Consider the following 25,886-nt stretch of genomic DNA (forward strand, 5'->3'; position numbering starts at 1 on the left):
ATCACAACTTACACTTGTGTTCGTTTTTATCATCTTGTGCTCACATTCAGTCATTTTTTATATGAGTGTTATATGTGTATTTTTAAGATACTCTTTCATCTATTTAGATCTTATACTGTTTATATATAAATACATTTTATTTAATATACCTTTTCAGCATCGTGTTTGGCATGGTTATATTTTTACCAGTTGCAGCCCTCTAATCATTTTTTTCTTTGTTTATAGTCTGTTTGTTGCCCTTTAATCACACAAAAAACAAATAACAATTGTTTAAATTGTACTTTTAACGCTCAAGTGGTTTTGAAATGTACAAGACATGAAACTGTGTTGACTGTACTTGTTCTGAACTTTAACAAACTTTGGCTTTCTGACAACTTTACCTCACCAATCATTTCTGAACTATGATACTGTACAATCAGTGCAGTAAAGTCAACAGATTCTGATATAAATACGCAGTGACACCGAAGATTAGGCTGTTGTTAGTTCTGGCTACACCTAATTACAACATGGACATTACAGCATTTGTAACATTACTGCTTGTTCTGATGATCTCTTTTATGTTCATTTACTCAGCATGGGATAAAATGTATAGGAAGAGGAATTGGCCACCTGGACCAACCCCACTCCCGGTTATTGGAAACATGTTGCATTTAAAGAGAGGAGAGCTGGTAAAATCTCTAAATAAGGTCAGTGCCACATCTATTTGATTTTATGTGCCCTGCAAAATATAAAGAAGAGCCTTAAATCCACAAGAGACATACAGAAGGACAATATGTTGGCAGACAGATAAAGACCTATCAAACCACCTGGTTGGCCATCGTTGCTTTGTTGTTTTATTTTCATTATAGACTTATGTTTATTCCATCTAAGCTTACATTTCTTTACTGATGTATTTTAACTGCATTTCACCTGCTAAACAATTTTTCCAAGCATTTACTAATGTTTCTGTATAGCACAATTGGCTTGCATACCTCTTAAGCCCCCAACACTACTAGTGGTAAGACTTGGCCCACAAACATTTTGTCTGTCTATTTTTCAGTGCGACAAGTGGATTGTTTGCTTGCTTTTCTGGGTGTGTTCCTGCTTTATATTTTTCACAGATTCAAAAAAAAATTGGTTGCTTGATTTGGCATGATATTTGCCCTGCAATTGTGGAAGATGAATTGCATCATGAGAGCTTCACAAGGGCACTGCAGTGCGGTGATCTAAAAAGAAGTACTACATCTGCCCATACTTGCCAACTCTCCCGCAATGTCCGGGAGACTCCCGCATTTTGCGAGAGTCTCACAGACTCCCGGGAGAGTGTGGCAATCTCCCTGAAGTGGGCAGAATTACGTTCCAAACGCCGCGATTCACCGGCCCCACGCTGTCAAATGACGCGTTTGCGTCATGATGGCATGGGGGGCGGGTCCAAAATGACGCGCATTTTGGAGGCCCGCCCCCCATCCCGCCCACCTCCCCGCAGGCTCCCGTTGCTTGATATATATGGTAGTAAAGTCACTTACGTGACGTAAAATCTAGCGCACGTAGCACTGCTTTTATTCTTTGCCCCTCTAGCTAAAGCACAGGTGTGAAATTACATTTAATTGTAACTGATTTGTTTACGCTCAGGTTTTATTATCAGAGTTATCATAATTTCATTTTAACCCTGCTCATTAACTCTTTCTATGATGCTGTATGTATACTGCTTGTATGATACTGCATGATATGTAAAAAGCATATTTGATGATAGCAAGAGATTGACTGTGCCGCTATGTACTGTATGGGGATAATGGAGCAACGGCTGTGCTGAAATATACTGGGTGGGTATCATGGAATAATGGCTGTGCTGCCATATACTGTGTGATTATAATGACTTTGCTGCTGTAGACTGTGTGATTATAATGGCTGTGCTGCCATATACTGAGTCATGATAATGGCTTTGCTACCATATACTGTGTGATTAGAAATGCAACAGAAGGACAGGACAGGCTCTAGCTGAGCATGACAGAGTGGATATTACTAAAAGATTCCTGTTGAACAAGGCTTTACAAGGTAAAGAGTCAGAGTTAAGCTGAGAATCTGTTTTCTAAACTGATAGCAGTGGTGGAGAAGCTAGTATCTGATCAGTATGAGGTATGTTTGTTTAATTTTTTTCTATGGCTTTTTCTTTGGTGCCTTCCAGGGTAAGCGAGTTGGTGGTAATGGCCAAGTATTCGCCAGTTCCAGTTTTGCTGTGGCATAATATTGTCAGCAATCAGCGTAGTTTGGTTTGTAAAATCCACAGATCAAAATCAGATTAGCTCGGTAAATGGCAATGGGTTAACCTGTCTAACAGGTTGAACAGAGCATCTTGCCTGATACTTCTGATTCGGGAATATTTTTAAAGTGAGGCAAAATACAGGGAGCATCTGACTGTTGCGTAGGAATGGTGTACCCTCACCAAATACCAGTTCAGAGCAGTTTTTAAAAGGTGTCTTTGGGCATTGTCTGGCAGCCATTCATGTAATATGTGCAATACTGGAGCTCCAATGGAAAGTTACATATCTAATCTTACCCTGAGTGTTTCCCTCTCACTTGCTCTATAAACCACCTATATCACTCTTCAGACATCTTGGGTTACCTACATAGCTGCAATTTGGGTCCATCTTGGCCCACCACAATGACAAACCATCTTGCAGCTTAGCACCCCACCAGTGGAGCCGTCAGACACTGCAGCATGTGTATACCTATGGAGCTCTGAGTCAGCCTGCACTCTTCTTGCTGGTGGCCAGTCTAAAGGTGCTGACCGTGCATCACTGCACTTTTTGATCTCTGCTCATCATCCAGTGGATCCTGAGAAAATGGAAGATGGTTGAGCACCTCCAATGCACTTCATGTCTGCAACCAGACCCCTGAGCAGAGCAGTTGAGTCACCCGATAATGAACCAGCGGCCCACAGCTACAGTATTTCTAACTTTGAGAGTGTCCTACAGACCACCCTGCCAAGTCCCCCACAAAGGGTTGAAGATCAGCGTGGAAATCACCATCTTGCAGCCCACGCTAGATTCCACATCGCATTCCTGGTGTACAGAGCTTTGTCATCCTACTCCTGACATCCAAGTAAGGTAACCCTACCAGCACCGGTACACACAAGGAGCAGAGCCATCAACAACAGAGGGGGTCTCCTCCACCCTCTCTCCCTTCCCCTCTATCCCCCTCTCTCTCTCTCTCTTTCTCTCCCCCTCTCTCTCTCTCTCCCTCCCTCTCTCTTCCCTAAATGGTGGAGTATAATTTGATGGAATAAGTGTAAATATTCATGAGCTGCAAAGTATACATCCCAGCTATTAGAGGAAGAATACCTGTTATCTACTATTGATCTGCCGACCTGATGGTTCTCCACCCTTTAAGCTCACTATGTCCCTCAACATATTGACATGCCTTGTCTGATTTCTACATTTCTCCCCGGAAAGTCATAAGCAACAGTGCCAAAAAGCAAGAAGTCTCTTAAAAAGGGTATTCTACTACTCTAACAAATCCTCATGCTCCACTTGACCAGACAAACCAGACACTTCACAGTCTCTCGTGGACTGGGATTTGGATGATGACGAGTCTTCTCTTGTCTCAAACATGGAATTTCTTGCCATAATCCAAAAAATGAAAGATTTTTGTTCTTTAGTGCAGGCTGAGGTTCAACATGCCCTTCACACTTTTAAGTCAAAATTGACTTCCCTTGGCTCCCACACAGACCAATTGGAGAGGATAATGGAGAATATTGTTTCATACCAGACCCATGCAGAATAAGTCATGTCACAATCCCACCAACAATTTACTGCTATGCATGAAAATCAAGAAAACATGGTATCAGGCAAGGAAGAATAGTCTCAGAATCAAGGGAATCCCTAAATCAGTAGAACCTGTCCACCTGGACCCTGTCTCAGATAACTGTTCTCCCAACTTGCCCCAGATGTTCCCGAGGAGCAGCTATTCCTGGGCCATGCTTGCAGAGCACTTAAACCTAGATCACAAGATCAATCTCCTACCAGAGATGAAATCATACACCTTCATTTCTTCATGGCTAAAGGGTTTACTTAATCAAGAAAACTTCAAATCTTATCATATGAAGGTAATAACCTCCAGCTTTATCAATAACCTCTCCCCCATGACCCTGGCTAGTGCTAGAGAGATGACTTCAATAACTTCGGTCATGAGAGAAAATAATGTATGCTACCAGTGGGGCATTCCCTTCTGTCTATTTATCTGGCACCAAGATTAACAACTTTTAGCTAAGTCACTGCACTAATAGTCTGTAGAAGGAATAGTCAGCTCAAGCTGCTGCCTAACAAAAATTGAGATTAGACACATTACTGTACCTGGTTATTCCAAGTCATAAGAGAAATCTGATGAAACCAGGTGTTTTGTGGACCCCTACAAGGTTAAACACTGTATATGGGGGAGTCCGAGGACAGGGTGTGTAGCTAAAATCTGCCCAGCAACAAGAAAGGTATATAAGACTGTGTAAATGCATTACTTGTTCAGATTCTTGTTAGAATGCTGCACCCATGCTTTCAGGCCTGAATAAAGAAGCTCACATTTGTATTTGTGGCTTATCATTTTTTACTTTAATTCAGATTATTTTTATCAATGGTAGACACAATTGTGTTTTGATTTGTTATTAAGTGATTGTATTTTTCGTTGGGATATGTGAGTCTGTGTTTTTATGTAGTTCACATACATTTGTATACATGTATTATTAAATTGTAATTGGAATTTGCATTTCTCAAATACAAAAGGATCATTGGATATTGGAATGATCTCAAATCTGTTTATAAATATATGATCTATATAAATCATAGACAATGAGTAGTACAATCTCCATTATTATAATTCAATTGTTGTCTTTATTACTGGTTTTGGGCGCTATTATTATGTTCAGTTTAAATGGTGTTCTATAGCTATAGCAACTAATATGTCACTTTCTTTTTGTGTAATTACAGCTATCTAAGAAGTATGGGCCAATATATACTCTTTACTTTGGGTCAAGTCCAGCAGTAATTCTCACTGGCTACCAAATGGTTAAAGAAGTTCTTGTTGACCAAGGAGATGACTTTAGTGACCGAGGGAAGATGCCATCAGTGGACAGAATCTTCCAAGGATATGGTAAATCCTGGATTATTTTTTGTATTCCTCTTTGACATTTTGGTTCTCAAGATAGGCTTCTGATGTGGATAGAGCCTGACTATCCTGTCAGCGTCACACAGTTGTATAGTTGTGTCATAGGCTCTTAGAATGATCAAACATAAAATACAGTTAACATACACTTAGCGCGCACCTTCTCACATCTCACAGGAGATAGGGACTTCTATACTTCCTTCACTGGATAGATGACCCTTATCTCTCTCCTCAAATGGAGTTCCTATAATCTTAAAATGTGTGCTGAACCTTAAAAAGCAAAATTACTTTTTACACTTTATCATTAAAGGACAACATACGCAAAAAAGGTTCCTCAGCTGTATTATTTTTAGTTTGTTAAGATAATGTTTATTGGATAAGGATGGGGTTGCAGAAAAAAAAAAGTGCTCCGTCTCATGAGAATTATTTCGAACCACAGGGGTGATCCTCAGCAATGGGGAGCGCTGGAAAGAGCTACGTCGCTTTACACTGATGACCCTGAGGAATTTTGGAATGGGAAAGAGGAGCATTGAAGAGAGAATCCAGGAAGAAGCACATTTTTTAAAAGAGAAACTCAGATCACTGAAACGTATGGCTATATAATTATCTGTATTTCATAAAAATATAATGCTAATCTTATAAAGCACCACCATATTCCACAGCTTGGTACAGTAAGGGATTATAGCAAACACACATTGATAACAATATAGAAGTAAAACATGTTAAATTCTTTTTTTTTTCTTTTAAATGTATTTCTATTAAACGGTCTTTAAACAGAAGACTGACAATAATACATCATGGCGTAGCAAAGAGGTATATCACATAAATGTACAAAAACATAAATAAGTATAAAAGAAAGAAAACTGGATATGCAGTAGTCAGGTCAAACAGAGGCATCAATCATGAGATACCGGAGAATTTTTGTAGTTATACAGAGATTAAGGGAAAGAACAGAATAAATAAGGAGCTAGAGAAAGGACAAGGAGATAAGGGTAGAGAGAAGAAAAGAACTGAGAAAGAAAGGAGAAGGAAAGCAGGTAGAAGGGAGAAAGAGAGAGAAAGGACGGAGTAACAGGATCCGTCTTTAGGAGAGAGGAAGGGAGGTGGAAAGGGATGGTAGTGAGCAGTATTGATGTGTGCATCAGGAAAAGGGGGCGCGGTATTGGAAGTATTACATCCATGGGTCCCAAACTTTATTAAAGGACTTGGAAGAATCATTGTTGATACTAGACATGAATTCCATGTGGTGGATATGCCAGAGTCTGATGATAACAGTGGTAATGGATGGGGGAGCAGTTTATTTCCAGTCCGCAGCAATTTGACAGGTGGCGGCTGAAACAATGTGGTGGGCCAATTTATTCTGGTGTCTGGTAGCCAAAGGGAAACCCAAAGAGAGGAGAAAGAATTTTGGATCCAGAAGGAAGGACATTTGAATTATAGACTCTAATAGGATTTAATATCCCGCCAAAACGGGGTTAGTCCCACCATATATGAAGGAACGTGCCCACACCAGAGCATGCACACCAGCATCTATCGGAGTATTAGGGCAGCATTTTACAAATACGAGTAGGGACATAGTACCAGCGGAACAGGAGCTTATAAACATTTTCCTTTATACGGACACAGAAAAAATAGTGTGAAATTCTATGAGGGCCTGGCTGAGAAGATTATTATTATTATTTTTATCATCGTAGATTATTAGTGTGCCACAGTGCTCTGCAGCACCGTACAGTAGGGAAAACAGAACATACATAAAACAGTGACATACAAGGTAGACAAACTAAACGCAGACATGAAAACAAAGGGTATGAAGGACCCTGCTCATTAGAGAGCTTACATTCTAAATGGAAGAGGGCACAGCTGAAACAAGAGGACCAAATGTGGTTCAGAGGGAGATTGGGACAGTTGTGAGGGTGCATTAATGTGAATAGTGTTATCAGGCATATGGTCACCTCTAAAAAAAAGAGATGGGTTTTGCAAAGAGCATCTAAATATTTGAAGGCAGTGGGAAAGTCTGATTGAGCGTGGTAGGGAATTCTATAAGTGGAGAGCAGCACGGAAGAAGCCTTGTAGACAGGAGTGAGAGGTGGTTACCAGAGAAGAGACAAGGCGAAGGTCATAGATAGATCTAAGAGAGCGGGAGGGAGAGTATTTTGAGATGAGATTTGAGATGTCTCCAGGGGTAGTGTTGTTGAGGGCTTTGTAGGTAAGGGTGAGTAATTTGAATTTGATTCTGGAGGACACAGGGAGCCAGTGTAGGGATTTGCAAAGTGGTGCAGCAGATGTAGAACGGTGAGAGAGGAAGATTAGTCTTGAAGCAGCATTTAGGATGGATTGAAGTGTGGATATATGGGTGTCATGAATATTGTCAGAAGAGCTTACAGTCTAAAGCATTTGTTATAAACCATGTTCTGTAGCCTTCCTCTCACCAGAGCCAATTTTTACGAGTTTTACTGAATACAATTATTTATGTTAAATTTAGCAGTATAAAGTATCCCTTTAATCTACATGTTAAGATTTTTTTAAAGAATGTCAGGCTCAAAAAAAGGTGGACATATGTCTGTTTTTCTGTGTAAAATATGCATTTCTATACTCTGCATGCACACCAAAAATGTATACGCATACTTCCATATAGACATTTTTGAGTATCGTTGCCATTGCCTAGGGAGGTGGGACAGGGATAAGAAGGAGTGTCAAGCATAGATGTGAAGACATCTTCATGTACTGGAAACACAAGTAGAGGTGTACACATCTGCAGATAGTGCTACAGTATGCAGTGATGATGAAAAAAGCTGCACAGCGTAGCAGCTTCTGATTGGCTGAATGCATATTGATCTCTCCAGCTGATAGCACTTAAATCAATTGAATCGCGGCTGCATTATATAAAGTCATGGATGGCTATTCTTATATACTTATTTGATATTTCTACTGCAGCAGGAAAGGAGATTTCCAATTGATCGTTAAAGAGTAATACAATAGATGTTTGTATATAATTTTATGTGATTTATATTTGTGTTTGTATTTCATTACATGTTATATGGAAAATGTGACCCACAATTATTAACTGCGAAAATACTATTTTCTCCTGGTATAGTCACATTAAAAATCACATTACCCTATTTGTACACAATATGAAACTATTACATTATTATATTGTGTACAAATAGGGTCATGTGACTTTTAAACTGATTACATTAAGCTAAACCAAACCCATTCATATATTCTTAATATATGCATTTATGTAGAGTCATTGCTTTATACGAATTATTATCAATTCATGTCAAGTTTTGCTTTCAATTTGATCTGTTTTGACCTGTGTTTTGGTTTTGGCTTTGGAACTGGATTAACTTCATGTTTTGGTTTTGGATCCCTATTTTTCTCTAAAATCACATAAATTGGCTCTTTTTTTGTTCCTACATTATTATTAACCTCAATAACATTAATTTCCAGTCAATTCCAGTCATTTTTTTGTCAAGTGACAAAAACACTGCTACCCCTCCTGTTTCTGTGTGAATAATGGCACTGAGCAATGTCACTGGAGACTGGAGAGTGACAAAAACACTGCTACCCCTGTTTCTGTGTGAGCAACGGTGCTGGATTTCCTGGGGAGGGAGGTACTTATGGAATCCAAAACCTGTGAGATCTGACAACGCAACAATGACGTTTTGCCACGATTCAGATCCGAGGGTGCGCAAAAGTACCGAGCTGAGTCGCGAGCCCCTAAGTTCGGGTGGGCTCGGTTTTCAGAAAACCGATCCCGAGCATCTCTACTTATAACATCAAAATGGGCAGTAAATGTTTTGCTCTCAATTATGCTGTGTGGCTCTGGGATCATTGAAATAAATATGGAGTTTATTTAGGGATAACAGACATTGATTGTAATTTTGTACTGAATAGTTAGGCAACAGACAATGTATGAAACTGAAAACTGTTTGCTTCCCACCCACTGCAAGAATGTTCAAAATAAACTCTTTTGTCTAGTAAGAAAGATCAGCCTTTGTAAATAGATTTTTGGATTGCTTAAAAGTTCAGTCAATAATTACGCCACTGGAAAGACTGAAGACGTATGATTTGGCTTCAGCATGCACAGATAAGTTAGAAATGATATTTAACGATCAAAGAGTTCAGCCGCAAAAAATAAGCAATAACAAAATGTAAAATCAGGTCACAGGTCATAGAGCCAGCAAAAAAAATTGTGAAATTGAGGTGAAAAGTTACTTCTTCTTGTTCCAATCTCTTAAAATACATAATGCAGCAACAGTGAGTTTAAAGCAAACACAGAAGGCAGAGAATCCAAGACAACACCCATGTTTAATCTTACACCAGGCCACTCTATGTGTGCACTCAGTGCTATGTTCATGCCAGTAACATTCTAAAGAGGAACAACACCTTAATAAAAATATTTAGAATTTTGTACTGGAGTATAAATGTATCTTACTTTTCCATGTATGCCAGAAAAGTTATGTTTATTCAGAAAATTATAGTAGATGGCCTATTATCAACTACGTGAGGGTTTTTTTTCAGCCCCCTCTCTTAGAATCATCATTTCCTATAAAGTGCCATGCGGTCTGTTCTTTTTGCTGTCAGTCAAAAGACAGTCAGATTGTCAACAGACAGAATGTCGACAGGTTCAGAGTGTCTACGTGGTTTAAAGAGCATCATTGTGTCTGTCGACAGATAGTAAAGTTGGACCCACTGACAGGACAGCCGCCGAATCTGTTGGGACAATAAAGCTGCTGACACAATACAGTAAATAATACAGTAAAAAAATAAAAATAAATTGTCAATACATACATTTTAAAAAAGAAATACTGTGCTCCCCCCCACCCTCCCCAAACAGCTTAACCCTAGATCTACCAGCCTAGACTGGTACTAGCAAAATCTGTGGGGGGGACGGACAAAAACTGTGCGGTCTCCCCAACTTTACAAGTACCAGCACTAGGCTTTACCAGCCGGAGCTGGTGGCACCCACAATGTGGGATACCCCTACCATAATTACATCCAACCCCAGCATAGTCCCCTTAGAGAGATAGGGTCTGCAAAAACAGTACACCCCCAACCCCATCCCTAGGTGATTGTGATTGCAGAAATTTTAAAGCATGCACACAATATGGACATCAGTACTTGTGGGGAATTAGTCTAGTCCTATAGCTAGTGCAAGACAACCAGCAGAAAAACAGGTAACTTTGAGACTCAAGGAGCTTGATTCGGATGAGGCTGCATGCGCTTGAGTTTGCCAAACACTTACTGTAAATTCCCTATGGCAGAACTCTCCTTCCCCGCCCCGTTCAATCCCCGAATACGTAGGCTGTAGTGAGTGTCCTTTGTGTATGAACACGTAGCGGACAGGGCTACGTTTACAGATACATTTCCTGGTTCTGGGCATGCGCAGACTGATTTTGCATACGATAAGCTCAAAATCAGCAGATACGTGCCTTGATAAATCAGGCCCCTAAGTTTGCAAGTTTGCAATTTCATGCCCCTAAATGCATTATTTGTTCTTCTATTACAGAATCACAGATCAACCCCACAAATATCCTGATCCAGACCGTTTCAAATGTCATCTGTTCTGTGGTGTTTGGGAGTCGTTTTGATTATGACGACTTAAAGTTTCTGAAGCTTATCAGTATGTTTAATGAAATATTCAGGTTGATGAATTCCACCTGGGGACAGGTAAATGACCTTATTTGAGAGGAGAGGTTATAAATTTTCTGTTCTATAATGACCAGACTGGAGTTAAAAAAGGATTCAATTCAGTAGAGAACTAAGAGCATACTTGCCAACTCTCCCGGAAAGTCCGGGAGACTCCTGAAATTCGGGTCAGTCGCCCGGGCTCCCGGGGGAGATGGCATTTCTCCCGCATCCCGGATTTCACAGAGAATCGCGTCATAATTTAATAACAGAACTTAAACAGTACTGGCACCATTAAAATAAATAAATTATTCATGGTATATGTTGGGATTTCTCATAGCACAGTAATATTTTAAAATGGATGTGCTATATAATTCATGGAAATGAATTGCATTCTAAAACATGTTAATTACAGGAACTCTAGACATGAAATTAGTGTCAGGGAGTAATTGCTGATTTATAATTTTGCTACTCTCCCAGCTGCAGAACACACTTCCAGAGGTAATGAATTTCGTGCCTGGGCCCCACCACAAAATTGACAAACTCTTAAGCACTTTGCTTGTGTTTGTATCTGAGAGGATGAAACTGAATGAGGAAACACTGGACCCCGCAAACCCACGTGATTATATCGACTGTTTTCTCATTAAAATGAAGCAGGTATATTTCATACAACAATAAACATATTTTAGCAAATCTTAAAGGGAAATATCACACAAATTTTACATGTTATCAACAAACCACCAATGCCCTAAGATGCAGAAAGTTGTCGATGAAGCCTACTCATTCAGTTGGGTCAACAGTCATTCAATGCAGACCTTATATTTCCAAAGTTCTCCAGGCTTTTATGAATGGTAAAGCGGCATTTGCCAGCAGGGGTGACTAGCTCTTGAACAGCAGAAGTTCGGGTCATCATATACCTTCATCATCATCATCATCATCATCATCATCATCATCATCATTTATTTATATAGCGCCACTAATTCCGCAGCGCTATACAGAGAACTCACTCACATCAGTCCCTGCCCCATTGGAGCTTACAGTCTAATTTTCCCAACATACACACACAAAGAGAGACTATGGTCAATTTATTAGCAGCCAATTAACCTAAGTATGTTTTTGGAGTGTGGGAGGAAACCGGAGCACCCAGAGGAAACCCACGCAGACACAGAGAGAACATACAAACTCCACACAGATAAGGCCATGGTCGGGAATTGAACTCATGACCCCAGTGCTGTGAGGCAGAAGTGCTAACCACTAGGCCACTGTGCTGCCCCGTGGTTCTACTTGATTAGTGAAGGTGGTTTTATTGACAAAATGTTGTTTAGAGTTCCCACCTACAGCTACGCTAATGCTTTTGAAATGCTGACAGCTCTACACAGTGAATTACAACTATAGTAACATGGGCCCGCCACATATTTTTTTGTGTACCTGACCATCCACTGAAACATTCATAATTCTTTCAAATACACAATGGATTACTTATTTATATATACAAAAGCCTCATTAGCCCAGTAATTGTAATAAACAGTAAAAACCGTTCCTACTTTTTATTATCTAGTTTAACATACAGCAAGATCCTCAGCCGAAGCTCACTTTATATTTTGTGAATGTCCTTCTAGCATTGTGTTTTGATGGGGGGAAAACCTGGTTCACTTTGCTATCTTTAAGCTACTGCCCAAATAACTTCTATGGTAACCTATCACTGTAGTGCTATGAAAAAACCATAATAGGGGTCAAAGTGTAAAACAGTATTATGGGAGCCACCACTCTACAGGGTAACATATACTATGAGATACAGTACACTTGTTTTATTTTTGAGCTTATAGGTGATGGATATTGAATCTTTAGTTGTAGCTGGCTTAGCTCTGACTACAAGGGTCCATATACTGTAGTATAATTACACTACTAGAATATGTATGATAGGAAACAATACATTAAGGATCTCTGCAATTGATCTTCTCACAAATTATTATGAGACTCAGAGGCTGAGTATGAGGCTCAGAGCAACCAATCAGATTCCAGCTATCGTTCATCTAGTGCATTCTAGAAAATGACAGCTAGAATCTGCTGTATCTGTAATTATATACACCATGTGACAACTTTAGAGAGGAAACAAGATGACATGCAAACATTGAATTGAAGTTGAATTTTTGATTGTAGACTATATTAAATCTGACACAAACACTCTAGTTTTAATGTTTGGCATGATTGCCAAGTAATAGGAACAATGTTCAATTTGCCTATAATTATATGTGGCCATATTGGATGAGATCTGTTGGTTCTGCCTCTAGCATAGAGCAGCCAGATCATTTTACGCATGACTGGCCTGTGTGACATCAGAAGATAGCTCATACACAAGCAGATAGCGGTCATCTTCCAACCAAATCAGATTATTATCAAGCATCACGTTTACTTGTGGGCCACAGATGCTGTGATAGCAGGCTAATATTGACATTCTATTACCAGGATAACCAAAAACCAACCTCTGAATTTCACACAATGAACCTGCTGATGTCAGTACTTCAACTCTTTTTTGCTGGAACAGAAACAATCACCAGCACCCTTAGACATGGTCTTCTTATCCTTCTGAAATATCCTGACATACAAGGTATAATTATTATTATTATTCATAAAATTCCAGTGCACCGTACACTGGGGAAATAGAGCTTAGTACATAAATGTAGAGTTCCAACAAGCAAAATACAGAACAAGAAAATGTAAATACAGAATATTCAAGAAGCATAAATACAACAATACCAAGAAATTAAGCATAAGACATAATAGGCAAGGTATAGAACAAACACAAAGACTGTATAAAACATGCAAGGGGCAAAATACAAGAATGCACAGGTGGACAGGGTGGAAGTGGCATAGAAGACAGTAGGAGAGAGGGCCATGTTGAGAACTTACAATTTAATGTATTACAATATGTTAGTAATTATACTAGTTTGGTTCTGCAGCAATATGTTTTAAATGCCCTTTCTGAAAAATAATTATCAACCACAAGGAGATTTATAAAACACTGAGCAATCTCTTGATAGTTAGGATAATAAATGGAGACATTAAGAAGCATTTAGGTTTTCTAAGTACCTTTACTATCATACAGCCAAATTGCATGAGGAGATAGATCGTGTCATTGGGGACAATCGGGGTCCAAGTTTTGAAGACCGGAGCAAGATGCCATATATGGATGCAGTGATTCACGAGATCCAGAGATTCAGTGATGTTCTCCCACTTAATCTCCCACACAAGACCGTAAGAGATGTCACATTACATGGATACACTATACCAAAGGTAATTATGTTTACAAAGTTTGTCCATGAGTTGCCCATGTGTGGAGCAATGTAATTCTATCTGCATTATAGAAAGTCAGTGGTGTGTGTGTGTTATGAAATTTCTATGATGAAAATGCTGACACCAATAACAGTGACACTAAAATGCCAACACATAAAACAGTGACAAGTAGGAATTATCTAACGTGAAACACAGTGACACACAATAAATCCTGATACCAAAATTACTGATATGTAAGATACGCTGACACACATAAAATGCAGAAAGCATGATCACACCAGTGTGTGTGTTTTTCTGTGTCTGTGTGTGTAAGGCCGGGGTTTTAGCACACACATCAGGAGGTGGTCTTATCTGAGAAGACAACATGAACAATAATTGTCCTTCAAATTGGCTTTGTTTGTACACATTTTATATAATATAAATAACGGAATTAGAGAAATTATATGGGGACACCATTAATGGTGTTAATGTGTCTTTAAATAAATTAATCAATATTAAAATGTACCAGATAACCAAAGATTCCAAAGAATGAATTCAGGTAATTGTAATTGGCTTATTATAAATGCTATGTAAATAAATGAGTTTTGAACTAAGGTTGACGGTTTGGAGATTTGTATGGCTTTGGTTGGCAGTTGTTTCAGGGTGTCATGTCTGCCAAGAAAGCCATTTCCCAATATTTGCGATTAAAATTAGAGAATCTTTAGTATTAAGTTGTTGTTTGATGGTTTGAGGAGTTTTGCAGGCTGATAGGGTATTATATAGTGTATGTGAGCTAACTGGTAAGTTGCTTTGAAAACTATATAAAATTAATATGTTGATTGATTGGGAGCACAAACAAATCCTTCCAACTGGATGAAGATGTTGTATAAATGCTTTATAGAAATAGATTTCAATTCCATGAATATTCTCTCCTGATTCAGTCCTGATTTAACCCATTCTGATGCATCCTATTTAAGATGCGCCTTTTAGGAGGAGTCTCAATTGGCCTTTGGCAAGTTTATATAAATGTGTGTCGCATCAGTGTTCTAGATGCATCTGTATACTATATTTAAAGTGTATGTATCATAAGATATGTGCCTACACATATTTTTGCTGACACTTTTTTTCCCGCATGTTAACAGAAAATTCACCAACTGTGCTTAGACCTCATGTGGCCAAGATAAGTGCCCTTCAATCCGTTCATAACAGGGGAAAATACAGGATCTTTAGAGGGATGTTTCCACGTCACTCTGCCAGACTGAACATAACCGCTGCCTTTTTATGATGATTATCATTTAGCCATTGCTAGGCCATTCTCCAACACCTTTCCATCCTCTTCAAATACACAGGCAATGCTGGTACACTACTGTTTGGAGCTCACAACTCCCACTTTCTGGGCAGAGCAGTCGAAAGTGGTACATACCTTCTGACTGTCCCTGCAGTCAGCACAAAATCTCGACTGAGTATGGCAGTCATCCAAAATTGTTACTGCCTCACCATAATCAGGGCAGTTGGCAGGATGTCAGGTGTCTGCAGGAGAAGGTGGACAAACCAAGAGTGGAAGGGAGGAATGGATCTGTAGATCTGGGGCTGTATGCAGTAAGGTGGCCGGTCCTGGGGACGTTAATAGCCTGCCAAAGAGTAATGAGCCAGAGGGACTTTTTTGAGTATCTGGAAACTAATATATATATATATATATATATATATATTAGAAAATATATGTGTTGAATAGCTATTTATCAGCAGATCAAGTATTAAAAAGTGGCCAAAAAAAGTGTTTGGCAATAGGTTTGAATACATTCAAGTTACTCCCCTCTTAAGTACAGAGAGTTACACATGAAATCAAGAAACAGTTTACTATAGCGTAGGAAACAGACGTACAAGTTCTAAAACACGCTTGATGGTCAAGGCTAAATAGTAGGCGTTATGGGGGGCTATGAGTAATAAGTCACAACACATCAGTGTAGGAGGCAAATCCACAGTGTGTAGAATTAAAAGAAAATGTGTACACACAATAGCTGAGTGGAGGGGAGGGGTGGACAAGAGAGGAGATGATGTAGGAGGAGAATGGTGAGGAAGAGAGAAAGAGGGGCAGGCCCAGGACCAACCACCATGAAGCACAGCAATGGCTGGACCAATCCCCTTTAGGCCAAGGCCAGTTTTGATAATCTCAGGCTGCCCAGACCAGGGTCCGAGTCCTAGACCTATTCCTACAACCCCAAATCTTTGACAAGAACAAGTCAATGCCTCAGCAGAATATATAAAAAAAGTAAAACGAAAAAAAGCAGACAGGCGCCCGCAAGTCACTGAACCCTAGGCGGTAGTCTAGCTCGCCTAATGGGTGATCTACATCTGGCTGTGCTATGCAGGTTTGTACTGCACATTTATTGCAGTGTGCCACTAATACTGTTATATATACACAGGGTATTGATGTATTGTACATGCATTGATTTGTTCTAATATTTTTTCTCCTGTTCATAGGATACTGATATATATCCAATGCTGTACGGTGCTCTTCGAGATCCTGATTATTTTGCAACTCCAAACAAGTTTAACCCAGGGCATTTCCTGGATGAAAATGGCTGCTTCAAGAAAGAGGAAGCTTCCATCCCATTTTCCACAGGTATTTCCCCTTGTTACTATAGATATGTTTAAGAAATGTTAAGTATCTGAAAATAAACATGTGAATCATGTGACAGAAGGTTATTGAGGAGTGTTTGACCATGATCCCTAGGAAGTGGGTAGATGCGGGAGAATGTCCTACTGTCCCGGGAGAACTACCCAGAATTCAAATTCAGGAGTCTCCCAGACATTCCGTGAGAGTGGGCAAGTATGTATAAGAGAAGAGGAAGAGCCTCCTTATATACCAGACAAGGGGACATTTTTTAACCCGTCTCTACCTAAACTGGTAAAGGAACCTACACATTGTAATGGCTGCCATTATGATTGAAGAAGAAATGAAGTTGTTACATCTGACTTGTTTTGCTTTTACAGTGTATGTATAAGTGGAAATATTTCTACTGCTCGTGATTACTGCACATATATATCAGTAAATACTGCAGCTCATCCAAGTGTGAAGATAAAAGTTAAAATAAATATGTAGCTTTTAGCTTGATAACTGTAGAGTAAACATGCTTAGATTATTTTAAAGAAGTAACAATACATACTTTGGACTGGAAACCTACTGGTGTGAAAGTGCTGGCATCAATAGTCTTTGTTATGGAAATATGGTACAGATAAAATATTATTTTATTTCATATTGTAGCAGCATATAAGTGCTGGACATGAAGTCATACTTTCACATTGTGGTCATGTATGGTGTTTTCAAAAGTTGTGTTATGTGACAGGATCACTGTTATCCCAAAGCTGACAAATTCCAGTGCTATGTTAATTAATATTTTTTCTTTTAAGTCTTTTTGGTTCAATTCCTTTTCAAACCAAATGATTTCTTAAGAAAATATATGAATGTTTTTTACTGGTTCTAAAGTAATGTATGCTTTACAGTTTTGCATTTTGCAATCATTATAGGACATCTCTTTTAATGATAACTTGTCTTAAATCACAAGGGGTCATCAATTATAAACGGAAAAAAATGTTTTCATCATCAACACATGAAAGGATTCTGTACTGTAAGAAGCATAAAGCTTTGCAATGCCTTAACATGATGGCAGATTCACCATCAGATTAATCTAATGCCTTTCTTACAAGAAATGCTATCTGTATTTATAAATACAAGGGTACAGCCCCCTCTTACCTCCCTTCTCGTCGCTCTGCTCTCCCCCTTTCCTCCTCCTACCCTTGCGTCTCTGTTCGTCCTACCCTCCCCTTAGATTGTACGCTCCTTCGAGCAGGGCCTCCTCTCCTCCTGTTCTCCACCACCTTAACTCTGCTCTCCAGCTCCTTGTCTCATACTTGAGGCCCTTCTACCCCTCTCTTTAACCCCGGGGGCTCTCACCTTTCATTTAGCTGTACTTTGAGCTTCTGAGTTACTGTGCTTTTTGTTAGCTGTTCCGTGCTGTCTCACCCTGTACCGTGTTTCTGTCTGTCCCTGTACGGCGCTACGGATACCTAGTGGCACCCTATAAATAAATATTAATAATAATAATAAAATACAGCACAGAGGTGATTGATCCAAGGAATTCATACAGTTGCCATTGTTGGCTATAGGAAGAATTTTTCCTCCCCTCCTGTGACTAAATTGGCAACTGTCATACTGAGAGCTTTGTTTTGCCTTCTTCTGGATCAACACAATTAAAATTTGTGAAAGCAGAATTCTATCGACCTGTGTCTTTCCTTAACCATATATGTAACTATGTAACACTATTTCCTCATTTTTAATTGCCAGGTAAGCGGATCTGTGTCGGCGAGGGCCTGGCCAGAATGGAGCTCTTCCTGATTTTGACAACAATCTTACAGAACTTCAAACTGTGTTCAGAGACACATTTCACAGACTCTGACATCATTCCTAAAATGACTGGGTTTGCAAATGTCCCAATAAATTACCTCTGCTCATTTGTCCCTCGTTAATTGGGCACTACCTATACTATGTTATCTTTTCTCTGCTTCTACGTAACAATGATTTAATGTTATATGAATGTCTTTGTAGCCAACTGCATTACAAATAGAAGTACTTGCAATTACTGGTACAAAATTTTTAGAAAATAGTGCCATGTATTACTTGTCCTTCAGTAGGTAACATCATATCTGGATGTGAGAACTTTATTGTGTATTTTAACTTTTACATATATTGCTATTGTGATCTATTGACACATTACAAGCATCTCTTTGTTCAAAATGAATGATGACGTATTAATTAACGGGGTCAAATGTATGACATATTAAAACCATTTTGCCAATAAACATTGTCGAATGCGATTATTGTGGTTCCAACGCACAAAGATAGTTAATTGCAAAATATAGCAGGAATTACAGCAAGCCATCATAATGCCTAAAAGATAGTACAATAAAGCAGGAAAGTATAAAAAACGAATACATTACATTTTCACTAGCACTTCACCATGGCCCAATTCCATGTAGTTCTGCAGTTAGGAAGGTAGAGAGCAATGGGCAAGGGAAGCTTGCTTACATGCAGCTTCAGTTAACAAAAAATAATGATGATGTCACTATGTACACAGGTAACACTTAGAGAGGTCTTCATTGGCCCAGGGTTAACGATGTTTCAGTTGTCTGCTGGTCATAGGTCAGTTCATTTGTTCTTCCATAAAGGGTGGGGGTCAACTTCCCCCAACTGTTGTCTACATGTCTTCCCACCGAATAACCAGTTGAAACTAACCCACCAAACAAAGTACTTTTGAGTATTGATCTCATATTGTTCATAACTTGTGACCGCTAGATGCGATTTCTACTCTGTCGAAGCCAGGTTAATGCTGATGAAATAAGCTTTAAAATGAGACCAAACTCTTTACCTTTTATTGGACCTGAACCATTAATACTTTTACTATAGCTTTATCTATGTATAAATAATCTCTAACACATTTTACTAATAAATAAATGTGGATTGGGACCTTAATAAATGTATATTATTTACAAGTGTAAGTGCGAATGTGAATGTGTGTGTTATTAATCCATGAGATTGCGTCATAACATGTGGCGTACTAATCACAAGTGCACTGTAAAACAATATTAATTAATTTCGTTTACTTAATCCAATTATTTAACTTTCACAGTGTGTAAAATATTTCCTTGTACAGTGAGAAGCTTAGAAAAAGGATTTAGTAAATGATCAAATGTTGAATATGTATCATTCTTATCTGCTAAAACTTTTAGTATAATAAAAGAGAATACCACTAAGAAGCCAGCTCCAGTTTCTTTCTCTGCCACGGACATTAAAGGTCTTTTAAGGAACTACAAGTGTGTAAGAGCACAACGCAAATGCATTATCTGAGCCTAGATTTATGGGATATGTGTGCATTTTCTGATCAAGTGCTACTATTTTTGCACTTTTCTGTGCCTATAGACATCATTTATACACTGAAAAATTATAATAAAAAGGCAATAAATACGCCAAGCTACTCACTTTAGTATTTCTGTAATAATTACTTTGTTATATAAATTCATTTTTTATATTTATGCAGCATGGGAATGTTAATATTAATAATAAGTGGAATTAGTGTTCTGGTATTATTTTATGATGTATTCCAAATTTTTAAAAAGTCTTTTATTACAGTCTTGCACAAAAGTTTTGAGAATGACACATGTATTGGTTTTTACAAAGTTTGCTGCTTCAGTGTTTTTAGATCTTTTTGTCAGATGTTGCTATGTAAGCTGTGAACCAGAGCTAAATTTTTTGACAAATGACTTCAAAATATTATGTGATTTTCACTAGAGTGTATCAAATTAAATCCATCTGCCTATTGATGCCATTCAGATGTGCTATCACCTATGTTTCCTGGTGGCCTTCTGCATGTGTAGCACTAAAGCATTAGAAGATGCAAATTATGTAGTATAACCAAACTTGCCAACTCTCCCGGAATGTCAGGGAGACTCCCGCATTTTGGGTGGGAATCTCCCACATGTGCCCGAATTAGGGCCAAAATGCTGCGATTCTCCGGGAATTTGCGTCATTACATCACGGGGCGGGGCCAAAATGACGCGATTTTGGAGCCCCGCACGCCCACCTGCCACCGAGAGGCTGCCGGACACCAACTGGAAAAACTTGGTAAGTATGAGTATAACAATAATGTTTATATAATTAATACTGAGTACTTCTAGCACTGTTTCAAAAGTGTTGTTGCGGAACTACAACCACTGCAGGTGGTGTGGCCTCTATAGACCCGGGAGTTGGGGGGGGGCAAGCAATGCTGGGTCGTGTGTGGGTTCGCCATATGCTCGAAAAATGATTTAATAGCTTGAGTCAGGCAGCAAGAGATTTTAAACAGCAGTAGAAATGAAAGAAGCAGCATAGCACTGGCGAACTACACTGGCGTCCCTATAATTACCAAGTACCAAAGTTTCTACTTTCAAGTTTGTCAATCACTGTGAATTTGTGAATTTTGAAAGAAGTTGGTTTCATATCAGTTTATTTTATTCCTTGGCTCAATTTCACTTTGCAGATAATACACTTTAGGCTCATGTGACATATTAAGGGAGGTTTGCCATATTGGGCCGTGCCGAGTTTGGAGAGTCTGTGAACTCCCATTACATGATCTGTATCATATTTATTTCTTGTATAATTGTTTGTTCAGATCAGAACAAAGTACAAGATTAAAATCACCTGTTGCCAGATTATTTCCTTACGTAATGAGACAATCTCATGTTTTAAAGGGCAAGTAAATATATTGTGATAAACACACTAAGGTATTTGACAGGACAGAGATGTGTTGGTACACTATTGTACTTTTAATTTGTCAGGATAGCAAAAAATATGAACCTACTTTTCCATAAAAGACAAAAGACAAAACACACTTGCAGCCCTAGCACTGACTAACACAGCAACGCTGTCTTGTCACCGGCCATTAGTTAGGCAACAGTCGCCCCATCCCCAACAAAAGCACACACTTAAATACCTAACTTCCAACTCAAGCACTAAGCTAATCAGCTATTAATCATAATACTTCCATCTGTTTACACTCTGTATGTCAGTGTAAGACCATACTTGCCAACTCTCCCGGAATGTCTGGGAGACTCCCGCATTTTGCGAGAGTCTCCCGGGCTCCCGGGCGAGTGTGGCAATCTCCCGCATCTGGATAATTCTGCCCACTTCCTAGTGAAGTGGGCAGAATTAAGTCCCAAACGCCGCGATTCCCGGTGAATCATTTTGCGTCATCACGTCATGGGGGCGGGTCCAAAATGACGCCAATTTGGAGTCCCCCCCGTTACGCCCACCTCTTTCGCAGGCTCCTGGATTTGACCAACAGAAGGTTGGTAAGTATGTGTAAGACTGACTTCTACATTGCAGCCTGTCATACTCCCTCTTCAGCCTGAACTGTCTTGGGGAATGGCTCATTTTGCCACAATATCTATGAGAGGCTCGTTATTACTGAGCTGAATAATATACATGAAATAATTGTAGTTTTCATGCTTAGCTAAATAAGTCCATCAACAAACGCACACATAAATAAATATATAAATGTATTATTTATTATAGTTAGAGATGCTTAAAACAGATTCAAAAGTCAATCAAATGTCACATTTTTCATGGCCACAAAGTTGTTAGCTGTACAACCTGAAAATGAGTGAAATTTAAATATGTGTTCATGCTAAAATTATTGTTTTTATAAAAAAAAATGAAATCATAAATAATATTTGTAATAGTCAAAAAATAACTATCATGTTTTTTTTTAATTTGAGGTTCACCCTTCACAAATAAAACATTAACAAGTATCAATTTAAGCTGGAATATGTTCAAGCCAGATTACACATGTGCGAAACAGCTTAGATCATGTACAGACTGAATCAAACTGCCCGAACTGGCTTGAACATCGCCGAACATGCCTGGTTTTCTTGAATTTAGCTAAAAAAAAAAAATAATTAAAAATTCAAGCTAATTTTCTTTAAGAATTTGACAAACCAGCTCTACAAACAACGCGCTGTTGGTTCAAGCATCTCTAGTTCCGGCCATTTGATTTCTTGTAGATTCAGCTTTTTGCATGAATGTGTGCATTTTGGTCATGTACTGTATTCATGAATATTTATAAGTGTGAGGATATGCCATGTACTAGAGAGCTCATGCTCAGTGCTCCCTTGATAACACATGCCTATAACTAGGCAAACTTTGGCAGTAGTCTCAGGTGCCACATTTTAGGTGGCAACAAAGTGTAGGGTATTAACTGTAAAATGCCAGTGTTCCAGCTTCAGAAAACTATATTTATAGTTTCTACCATGCTAGTAGCACTAATACATTAATACAAATCTTTATGTTGATTTGTGCAAGGTAAGAGAAGAACACTATGGGCTTGAGTTATTAAGGAGAACAAAGCATAAAAAGGAGTAACTTTGCACCTGGGCAAAACCATGTTGCAGTGGAGGAGAAGGTAAATTTAAAATGTGGGGACAGATTTATAGTTGGGGTAGGGCATGTCCTAGATCAGCTTTAAATTTCAGTGTAAAAATAAAGCTATGAAGTATTTGTGTGCCAGAAGAAAAAACTGCCAGTATTTAACTTATGTGCAAAATAATAAACTACTTTGCACCCCTTGCATTGTAACATGGTTTGTCTCTGAGAATAGTTGCTCCTTTATTTTGCCTTACTTTACATAATGACTCAGGCCCTATATGGCTAGACCCACCCTACGCCTATGCAGCTTTTCAACATTATCGAATTGTATAAAGTGTTTAACTTTGAATCTGAAAGATCCCATGAAATTGAACAACCAACAAGACAGCACCTCCTAACAGCTAGTTTGCATTATGCCTCTGGTAAAATAGCAAGTGCTACAAAACAGAGAAAGATGATATCAGTTTTCCAGCTGTTTTTCGCTAGAATGGTGAATGCAAATAACTGTACATTGGAATTAAGCTTCACCCAGGCTTTCAGATTTTTGTAAGATATTTGAAACCTGTATTACAGGTGCATGTTAACTTTGAGTGTTTATTTCCCCAGGATAAAGATTCCTGATTCATCTCGAAAAAGAGTGGATATAGCCTTCTGTAAACATTTTTTTTAACTGACAGCTACAAGAAAGTGTTTTTTGAAGCTGATGTCCTTGGCGTTTCTTTTTTTTTTGCCAAATTTTTGGGAGACCTAATGTAATACATGAATTGTTCAATCTCAACTTTCGCTGACAGACGGCTGCACAATTATTTCCCTCACAAGAACTATATTGTTCTGGATAATATGAGTAGTCTATCACAGAAATATGACAGCATACTGTAAGCAACTAATGGAGATTACATTTCATTTTTGCATAAATCTGGTAAAATTATGAGTTCCTGGAAAGAATTGTTATAGGGCTATGATTGTACTTGTGTATCTCATTTAATACATGATAACATTATGCTAGATCTGACTAACAAAGATATAACATTGATGGGCTTCTTTAATGATCCAGGTTTGCTTGTTCTTAGCATTTACTGACTTGCTTTCCTATGTACAGAACACAAGTATGAGTTAGACATAACAGAAGAGATGCAAAGTTGGGCGCATATATGAAAAAAGTGCATAGAAACAGGATATTTACGCTCATATGCTGAGTGTGTATTTTATGTTAAACAAACAGGCGTACACCCAACTCAGCATCAGCTCCAATGTGAGCTTTTAAGTGCACAAAAAGGTTTAAGCAGACAATTAATGTAACTAGATTGTCCGCTAATGGATAAAGAACAATTATAGCAGGTTTTAAACAGGGAAACCATGGGATAAAGATTCTTTTGGAGGCAGCAATTGCAGCTGACCCGTCCCAACCATTGATCCCGGTGAGTGTGATGTAAAGTACTTGCGTTTATGGCTCTTGGGCAGCTTCCTGGATAGTAGCCTGGATTGCGATCCCCAGACTTCACCTCTGCAGCCGTCAGCACTAGATCTGTGCAGAGCTCTCAGTTTTTAGCAGATACAGGAAGAAGGCTATGTGAGCCAGAGAGCAGGCTTAGTGTTATGTGTCAGAGAGTGTCTAAAGTTTTCCTGCGTGTTTCATCCACGATAAACTCAGGCTTCTTGGGGGAGGTGCCAATATGTCCATAGGGTGGTATACAACTGGCATTGATAGCTGGGAGATTTATCTCTATGATAAGGGTCTGAAAAAACCTCAATGACCAGTATTTCCAAATTAAATTGTTCAATATTGCTTGCCATCTGTCCATAATTATTACATTTTAATTTTTATAATATTAATATTATATTTTTTTTAGCCACATATGTATTTATGTATATATATATGTGTATATATATATGTGTATGTGTGTGTATATATAAGCCTAGCGGCGTGTGTTAGTGAGTGTGTGTGTGTGTGTGTGTGTGTGTGTGTGTGTGTGTGTGTGTGTGTGTGGAAAAAACTACTTTCTCAGAAACGGCTTATCCAATTGACCTGAAATTTGGTATACTGACATTATTTGACAAAACAATTATAATAGTGAAGTCAGTTAACTTCCATCATCCCCCCTTCCCCCCGTGGGAGGGGTAGTAAAGGCTAAAACAGGGCTGCCGTTTAAGCTAAGACGGCGACAGTTCCCTTTGAAGGTGGCATTTGCTATCACCATTAACAAATCACAGGGTCAAACACTTGACTGTGTGGGTATTTATTTACCAGAGCCTGTGTTTGGTCATGGACAATTGTATGTCACATTTTCACGAGTACGGAGAAGCAGTGATGTGAAAGTGCAGGTTATGAATACTGCCCTTCAAGGAAGACTGATTGAGCACAGCGATAAGGTGTTTAGCAGAAACGTTGTGTATCGAGAGGTTTTAGAACAGTAAGACGATGGAGATTAAGGATGTTGCGATGGAGAAGAATAATGAGGTGGTGACATGTGGACAAAACCACGTTAAAAAAGGGCGCTTACGAAGTAATGCTTTTCCCCTGAGGAGGCCGGGCCTAGCCCCAAATGCATGACAAGAACCTTTTTAACACCTTAAGTAGCTTGATTTGACTAGAATGCATGAGTATCATGCACGGGTCAACTTGTATATGTATATATATATATATATATATATATATATATACACACACACACACACACACACACACACACACACACACACACACACACACACACACACACTATATGGACAAAAGTTTTTGCCCACACCTGTTAATTATTAAATTGGGGTGTTTCAATCAGACCCGTTGCCAGAGGCAGGGGCGGGCTGGCCCGAGGGGCAGGGGGGCCGCTCACTCAGACCGCTACTCGGGCCGGGGGGTAGGCCGGCCGGCCGCCCCCAGATGCAAAATACAATA

At 39.0% G+C, this 25,886-nt stretch overlaps 1 protein-coding gene across 1 annotated transcript; it reads left to right on the top strand.

Annotated features, from left to right (window-relative positions):
- The first annotated feature begins 467 nt into the window (after nucleotides 1-467).
- Nucleotides 468-18,894, top strand: LOC142102240 (cytochrome P450 2G1-like). Its single transcript, XM_075186976.1, has 9 exons — nucleotides 468-686; nucleotides 4,956-5,118; nucleotides 5,570-5,719; nucleotides 10,643-10,803; nucleotides 11,242-11,418; nucleotides 13,228-13,369; nucleotides 13,868-14,055; nucleotides 16,516-16,657; nucleotides 18,380-18,894. The coding sequence occupies exons 1-9, from the start codon at nucleotides 507-509 to the stop codon at nucleotides 18,559-18,561; spliced, it is 1,485 nt and encodes a 494-aa protein (XP_075043077.1). The 5' UTR covers nucleotides 468-506; the 3' UTR covers nucleotides 18,562-18,894.
- Nucleotides 18,895-25,886: the final 6,992 nt, after the last annotated feature.

This window comes from Mixophyes fleayi, chromosome 9 (genome assembly GCF_038048845.1).
Source record: "Mixophyes fleayi isolate aMixFle1 chromosome 9, aMixFle1.hap1, whole genome shotgun sequence".
Taxonomy (NCBI): domain Eukaryota; kingdom Metazoa; phylum Chordata; class Amphibia; order Anura; family Limnodynastidae; genus Mixophyes; species Mixophyes fleayi.

Coding starts and splice junctions, on each gene's coding strand:
- LOC142102240 (XM_075186976.1), top strand. CDS start 507: ATGGACATTACAGCATTTGTAACATTACTGCTTGTTCTGATGATCTCT. Junction 13,370..13,867: donor GAAATATCCTGACATACAAG/GTATAATTATTA, acceptor ACTATCATACAG/CCAAATTGCATGAGGAGATA. Junction 16,658..18,379: donor TTCCATCCCATTTTCCACAG/GTATTTCCCCTT, acceptor TTTAATTGCCAG/GTAAGCGGATCTGTGTCGGC.